General features: G+C 38.6%; 1 protein-coding gene across 1 annotated transcript in view; it reads right to left on the bottom strand.

Annotated features, from left to right (window-relative positions):
- TNKS2 (tankyrase, TRF1-interacting ankyrin-related ADP-ribose polymerase 2) overlaps positions 1-3432 on the bottom strand; it is a 31977-nt gene extending 28545 nt beyond the window's left edge. Inside the window, exon 1 of the mRNA XM_010000110.1 lies at positions 3408-3432. Within this exon, the coding sequence (XP_009998412.1) occupies positions 3408-3432 (25 nt within the window). The remainder of the gene's footprint in view (positions 1-3407) is intronic.
- Between the last annotated feature and the right edge of the window lie 5076 nt (positions 3433-8508).

Raw genomic sequence — 8508 nt, 5'->3', positions numbered from 1 at the left:
GTCAGACTATAAGCATCTGTGGTTAGTGGCGTATCATGTGTGCCAGCTTTGTTCTACCAGCAGATGGGGGTAAAGTGGAATAAATGTAACTTTTTTTTTCCGGAATAATGAAGAGATTTAAAAGAACAAACCAAAAAAAAGATGAAAAGAGACTTGGAGATAGTGAAGCAGTGAGAGACTGAGCATTGCAGAGAGGAGCAAACACGGCGCCAAGCTGTGCTCCAGGTGGTGTGGATACACTGTGAGTTGATGACAAGTTGTAATGGTAGGTGATGCAGTTATCAAAATACCGTGTCTGTGTATGCAGCAGGCAAGAGAACTGCTCAGCAGCTTGGTGACCAGCTGTGGAAATGACAATTCACATGATGCATCTAGGGAAGATTCTTTTCAGTGGTAGGGAGAAGCTTGTGATCCTGGCACCACAAGTGCTCATGAGCATATGAGAGTTCATGGAAACTAGATTACACAGAAAAAAAAGCCTTTAGTGCAGGACCCTTGTGATTTCATTAAAATTACTCCAGTTTCTCTGTCAAGGATGACTACACAGACACACGTCTGGAGGACTTAAAGGGTGCTTTTGTTTGTTTTTCTCTAGTGCCTGGAACGTGTTTGGGAGGACAGAGAGCATTTTTAAAAGCATAGACTCGACACATGCAAAACAGAATTACATGGGCTGCCAGCATGGGAACATGGCAGAGACCTGGGAAATTGTTATTTGGTATTAGGAAGAAAGCCACAAGTAGCAGAGGAGCAGTAGGGCCAGAGATCAGCACTGACTAGGGATGATAGCAAAACAGACTAATTTATATCTTAAATAGATACAATAATATGTAAAAGCTAAAAATAAATTAAAGCAAGCTAGAATGTCTATCCAACCATGACATATTCAGCTTTTCTGAAGCTGACAGAAAAAGAAAAAAGTGGGCTACTTAGGTTATAGTCTGTCTGGAACTGACTGAGATGGGTGGGAAGTAGCAATTCTCTTGGAAAATTCATTTGAGAGGGAGAAAAATTCAGAGCAAGAACTAGTGAGAGAATCTCCATGTAGTTCAAGTGACATTATTTTAACAGATTTGAATAGTAATTTCCTGTCCTGATGGAGAAGGGATGAAGGGGGAAAGGGAGGGCTCTGGGGATGACCAGGCATCTTCACAATCTATCCTGAGCCATTAACAGTGTCCAGGTCCTCCAAGTAATTAACAAAGCAGGCAGGTTTCTCTCTTATGTACTCTTAATTGCCCTGTGAAGCACTTTAGCTCTTCCCAGTGATGGTCTAAGAAGCCTGTACTTTTAATTTGGATATCTAAATTGGTTGCCTATAGTATGTCATGTAAATACCATACAGAGTATGCAGTGTGGAGGAAAGCAGAGAAGCAACTAAATGTCACAGTTTTTTAAAAAGTGGTAGTGTACTACTCCAACTACTTACACACAGATTGGCAAGATCTTATTTCAGGACAGATCTTTGAGAGGCAATTTCTCAGCACTTCAAATGATGACTTCTTAGAACAGCTAGTTCCAGAGTCTGGAAAGAAAAAAAAAAAAAAAAAAGGCTATTCTTGACTTAAACCTAAGCAACACAGTTACTTGATTCAAGAAGTAATCATACTTTCACCATGAAGTAATGATGATCAAATCCAATGAATTTCAACATTTCTAATGGAAGGCTCCCACTGAAAAGTAGTCCATGGCACTGATTCAGAAGAGGAATGGTGATGAAAAGAAGGAATTTAATTACAGAGGTATTAAAATCAGAGATGAAAACATTAAAATCCTAAGACTTACCATGAAGTGTATATTTATGCAGATTTTTAACTGAGTGACAGAAAATAGGAAACACGTTGAAAAGGTTATTGGAATAAATTTCTAATAGTCACAAATTGTAAATACTAATAAAAATAAATAGTCATTAATAAAAAGTAGGATTATGAGAAGTGAACACAATTATGTGTATGTCCTACTAAGCGTAAGTTATGGAGCTAAACCAACACATGACAACCAAGAACTTCTTTGGAACATTTGGAAGTTCTTTCTAACATCTTACCACTTACTATAACCAGTAATGATGTCTTAAGAAGGGAACAATACAATTTGCCAAGGATATTCTTGGAGAAGGAAAAGTTGTGTCATCCATTAAAGCAATTCTTCTGTTCCTGCAATCTATATCCAAAGATATTTTTGCCTGTAACAGATACATCTCAAAAGACTAAGACATTTACCAGGTGAAAATACTTGCATTCTTAGCTGAATGCAGAGTAGGCAACCACCCTGCATTTAATTCCTGCTTAAGGGACAACTTCTATTTCATTTATTTGTTCTGTGAGTAAATTGAAAACAGAATCTGTTTATCAGATGTCTCAGATCAAAGTAAAGTAACAGAACAGCTGGTTATACCTTAAATTTAATGTGCTATTGGGCCTAACAAGGCTTAGAAAACTCTTGGGTGGTCAAAAAGTTCTAAAATATTTCTATGTTTGAACTGTCTTAAGGGCCAACTAAATTGCAACAATGAATTAAGTTTGCTTCCTTTTGAGACTGCCACATAGGTCACTATTTTTTTAATGTATTACTTGGCTAAGAATGGGAAGAAAAACATCTTCCAACAGTTTAACTCATGCTATACAAACAGTTTGTTGGATTTTTACACTATAGTTTTGTTATGACAAAGATTCTGTGACTGTTTAGCACAAGATGGGCACTGAAATGTGATAGCAAACTAACTCCATATCTATAGCAGGTTTTTTGTATTACATACATCTACACAGGCTGCAAGAAAAGAGTCATTCTTATTTTCTATTCAATAACCTATTAAGGATATGTTGGAAGATGCTTTACCAGCTGCAAGCTCTGATACGTTATCGAAGTTCAAACTGTTAAACTGCTGTACTATGTAAATAACATTATATTTCTTTTACATGCAGGACAACAGAATTATTAAGTTAATTACTTCCCTTTCAACTGCTTACTAAAAACAGCTGTGAAAACATTTTAAAAGAAAAATGTCTTGGGTGTCAGTGCCACACACACAAACCCCATGTGTAAAGCAATTTAAAAACTGACTTTTTAACTGAAGAGTTAGTATATTGGTAGGTTTTGTTTATCACCAATATTATATCTTTTAAAAGATGGGAAAATATTAGTGAATTAAGTATCGTCACTTTGTATCACAGATGAGTTATACAAACCAATGGCAATATACCATTCATTTAGGTACATAATATTTTTCTGTATTTTCTGCTTTATAGCAAAGGCGGCAAAATTTGGAGAGTATTATTCAGACAGTTTATTCTAGGATTATTTCTGTGATCTACTTTTTATAACAGTAACTTATGTCTTTATTGATCTATGGAAAATAATTTTTCCATTCATTCCAGGAAATTACTTTTTTTTTCTTGGATTGAACATACCTTGACTGTTGAAATGTTGCCTCATGGTCACTCTCAAGATCACAGTTACACAGTGCCTAAAAATAGTAAATAGTAGTGCTTTTATTTCACCTGGGACTGTAGTTATTTTGTATAGCATGTACCCACTGTGTACTTGGCCAGTACAGCCAGTGCCTAACACCTGATAAATTCCTCTTTAGATGGCAACGTTTTTGAGTGTAAAGGGTAATCCTTATTGTCACAGGGTTTTTAGCCATCTGGGAAATATATTTAATAACTACCCTTTTTGTGTTTTAGAGGTGACTGAATGCATTCCTATAAAATTAAAAAATACGCCCTTTTTACTTTACAGAATTACACAGATGCTAATGAAGTTACACAGGATGTAATTTCAACAGGAAGGTTACTTGGGGTTAAAAATAAACACATCTCAGGTTCTATCACTCTGGAGTCCCTCCAGGAGAGAGAGTGGTGATCCTTCTCTCTTTTCTTTTCACTTCTTTTTCTTGTCTGTCCTGGCCCTTTGGTCTTCAAGATGGGATCTTAAAGTACTTAGCTGAAGGAGTCTCCTACCTTGCTTCACCAGTACATGCCCAATAGGAACCTATTTTACTTTCCAGATCCATCTCATAACCCCGACAATTTCAAAACTGGAAACGAACAGCTGAATGGAAAATCAGATTGGTGTGGAGGTAGTGGGCATGATTAAGGTCTTAAAAGCATGAAGATATCTGAAATGCTAGCACCTCACATGTTATTTATACATACAGGTAAAATAAATGCCCCATAGGCATGTAACATTGAAATAGCTTTCTCCCAAGAAGTCAGTAACTGTTTTCCTTCAGAAATAATTTCACTGATGATCATTTCTCTGTTGTCTGGACAGCTCATGCAGCAGACTTACTGTTGTCTTTCTTGATATTGTCCATGTACAGAAACTCTTCAGTATGGCCTAGAATAGCCCTTGTGGTGTAGATGAGGACGCAGGACCCAGCCGTTTTTGTGGCCCTGTCAGTTTGTAAACAAAAATCCTGTGCAACAGATAAGCACTGGACAGAAGTTGGCCTCATTTGTATTTTTTCCAAGATAAATTATAATCACTGAAATATATATTTGGAATACATGTTAGTTACTAGGGATCTTTAATTGTAGGCAGACAAATAGATTTTATACTTTGGGCTAGTTTGATGCAACCAGCAGAGTCCTTAGTGTCAGCCAGATGTTCAGAGCAGTGCAAAGCAACATGACTACTCAAAATACCATACTACTCTGCTAGCCAGGGGTTGGCCATCTGGGAAAAAAAAAAAATAAAAATCAGTGATTCAGCTCTCAGCCAAGGTGGGCTACGCCTGCAGAACTCCGTGAGATCTCTACTAGAAGCAAAGCAACTCTACCCTAGGAGTTGGTGTTGCTGTGCTGTTGGATGCAAGGGGCAGTTTCTACTTCATACTGTCAGTAAGCTGAATCCATCTTTCCAGAGCTGCCCTCCCTGTGTTACCTGATTAGCTGCCAAATGAGAATAGCTCAGAAAAAGTATGATTTTATTTGGTTCCAAGTTCATTTTACTAAGAGCTATTTTGGCTACATCAGAGGATTCCCATGACCTTCTGTTGTTTCCTCACTGTCATCATTCTGTCTTGGATAAAATGCTAGTAGCAGCAGGGCAGGCATCTATCAGTTTTTCTGATAAGAATGGTCTGCACTTTGGTCACTCAAATTTTTGCTTAAGCAAGCAGACTTCTTTCAGATCATTCAAGCTAGCTATGAAATGGGAAACTGATATTGCCAATAAATTATGAGATACTGTTCTAGTCTGAAGTGTCTGAATAGAGAAGAAAGCTTCAGTACAGTAAGAAAGTAAACAAGTATTCATGCTACTTACATTGCTGACAAAAGCCATGGGAAACCACACCAGCTAAACCTCAGTTATGCACTACTGGCTTTTCTGAGACCACTCTCTGAAGCAACAATCTTGTCAGTCCCATGCCAGCTTGGAAGCACAGGCTAAGAGATGGTGTGACCTGGTCCCTCACTGTGCGGAGTCCAGCACCAGAGTCCACAAAGGCTGCAGGGTGCAAGCATCTTGTGAGGCAGCAAGATGGATTGAAGATGGACGAGGAGTTTGGCACTGCTGGGTGGACTCTCTCAAAGCAGCATATATGCAGCTGTGGGTTTTGTTTGGGTTTTTTTATTTGTTTGTTTTATGGAGGTAATTCACCTGTAGATATGGTGAAAGAGTTAACTCAAGAATGTAAGAGGAGTTAAGTAAAAGCAGACATGCTGCAAAGCAATATTAGAACCACCCAAGTAGCTATATAGGTAAAATGGCTGTTAGTATTGGTCTGAGCACCAGAAATGCATGAACTCCAAGCTATGTTCCCACACAAGCTCAGCTCAGAACGTTACTCACGCTAGAGATCTGTATGTATGGACAGAAATCATCTTGGGACAAAACTTACCCTTTAGGAAAGAGAAGCCTAAGGAACCAGATGTGACCTTTAGTTATTGAGCTACTGCAAAAATGTATTTCTTCTTTACAAAGAAACAAGGAATCCAAGATTGTCTGTGTTTGTATTTTGAAATTGCCCGGTTACAGATTTTTTTAATTTCTCAGTTACACTTTGTCCAAATACTTTTGACAGAGGATTTATTTGCAGTTATTTTTTCTTAGGCAAAGTGCCAGCGTCCTCTTTTAAACCCCTGCTTCTGCTCCAGCTGATCCCAGCACAAATGTGAAGGCTTAGGTGACTTCATACTTCCCAGACAGAGCTTCCAAACTTACATTGTGTAAGAGCTTGATATACCACCTCTATATCTATATTGGGACAGCAATTTCTTAATATCTTGACTGGTGTTCAATTAATTTCTTGCCCTTCAATCCACAGATCTCTAAACAGCTTACTAACTAGCATTTTTTCCATCAACTATTGGAAGGCTATTAACTATTTGATTAACTATTAACTATTTGTTAATCAAGTGATTAACAAAGAAAAACATCACAGATATAGAGGAACTGTTTTTTATGTCGGCAGCTTAATTCAGGCATGTTGTGCTGTGCTGTGTTCGAACAGCAGCTTCACATGGGCATCGACATTCCAGGCTAAATTCAGAAGGAATTCAACGTGAGGGCACAGTGACCTCCAGGGACTTATTTGTATGTTCTTTTACTTTGCTGTGTGCCATTTACCACCTTATGTAACTCTACCGCATTTCTCTATAATAAACCAATGCCCCTCTGTTTTTAAATTGCTTCTGAATTTGATTGAGACCCTTTCCTTTAAAAGGTATGTTCATGGCTGTGCATTTGAGCTGCTGAAATGGGGCTTGTTCACAGCAGACCCACTGACACGCTTTGCATCTGACATGCTAGCATATGGCATGTCTAATAGCACACTTAGAGCAAGGCACCACTGTGGAGCTGACAGGCTGCTAACTTGTGAGCTGCCAGCTGTAATGGAGAACATGACTGCTCCTATTCAGTTTCCAGTGCAAGAAGTTCATCTGAAGTCCTACTGTGGTTTCAGCAAGCCTCTTTGACATGACCCTAAAATCCATTAGAAAAACTTGTCTGTCTTCTGTTAGGTACAGGTGAGAGAAGGCAAGGATGGCTTTGACCCTTCCCCTCATGTCCTCAGGGAAGGACCAGCATGTTGAGTCCCCTGGTATATTGCCTCCAGCGACTCACTGATGAGTTTTCCACTGGGGCGTGTTTGTTGTGATGTGTGAGCAGAGCCCTTAGGCTGGCACACACAGCAGCTAGACATGCTCAGAACTGGCACAGCTCCTCTAACTGCACAGACAAAAAAAACCCAATCCAACAGAACAATAGTAGGAGGCATGGGACGTCAGGAAAACGTGCCTCTTAAAATGCACCATTTCAGCTTTCCCTAACATTTGTGTTGGATCACTTGAGACACAAAGCAAAGGAACAGAGCAAAGGAAGGGCAGTGGCCAAAATAACATTTGAATTAGGGTCCTTGTGCTTAGCTCAAGGACTCTGCTCAAGGACATTGAAAGTTGTTTTTTTTCAAGAAACCCAGAGGGAATTTCTACCAGAGCAGCAATGTTTGGTTAAAATCTAATGTGCCTACAAAATACTTAACTTCAGTGAAAATACAGAATTTATGAAAGCTAAAAATTTCCCTTAACATTTAGACAATATTTCTAAAAAAAAATATTTTTGCTTACTTCTTTCTTGGCACATGTTAAATTTAAATTATGGCATACGTAATGGGAGAAAATGACCAATGTGAACTGGCAGTGCTCTCTTCTGGTTTCCCTTTAAGGAAGGTGTAAGACACCATAGCAAGTGCTATGTCAGTACCCGTGCTGGCACACTGCTCAGAGACAGACCAAAGCCTCTCAGATACGAAGTTTCTAACTGAACTTATTTCCAAGCCTGGAATCCACTTTTTGCATCACCATTTCCTCCTGCTCTCTGCCTCCTACTCCAAATTAGACCCAATTTAAGAAATAATTCCAAACATTCCTATTCAAAAGTGTCCCCTAGTAGGAAATCAGTGCCCCATTTTTCAGATTAAAAAAAGAAAAAAGAAAAAAAAGGCAATTTAAGCACTTTCTAATGTAAGCATCTCTCTCTTATCCCCTCTTAAATCCATGCATACACTTTTTGCATCAGCTATCCTATCACCTGCCTTCTGAGCCAGGTTGCTAAAGGCAAATTTTAGGTGAATGAGTAGTCAATTATCTGCAAGAATGAAGTCTCAGTATGTAGCTGAACTAATCTACTCATAAGAATTAAAAAGGAAGAAAATGGGGTTTAGATATGATGCTGCATATCAGCAGTGGACTCATATTATGTTTCAGCAGTCTTACCCTGCTAAGAGTATGCTGACTCAACAGTTAAAATATTAAATGACTTAACAGTGGCTCAAAGAATTCCACACTAGTTTGGCTCTAGGTTGTTGCAGTGTATATGGTACAGTGTATCTTTAAGTATCCTTTCCCTCTTGCTAGAACGTCTTACTCTGGTTCCTTGTTTCAGATCTTTGACTATATGACTCTCTTGATAAGGCATGAAAACATCATCATTCAGTTGTGAAACTTACACCAATGTAAATCTGCAAGGAAACCAGCAGATTTGCTCAGTTAGTCTGCTGAA

Source organism: Chaetura pelagica, unplaced genomic scaffold (assembly GCF_000747805.2).
Source record: "Chaetura pelagica isolate M959 unplaced genomic scaffold, ChaPel_1.0 scaffold436, whole genome shotgun sequence".
NCBI lineage: Eukaryota > Metazoa > Chordata > Aves > Apodiformes > Apodidae > Chaetura > Chaetura pelagica.
The sequence above is the reverse complement of the archived record's forward strand: the minus strand, read 5'-3'. Positions and strand labels throughout refer to the sequence as shown.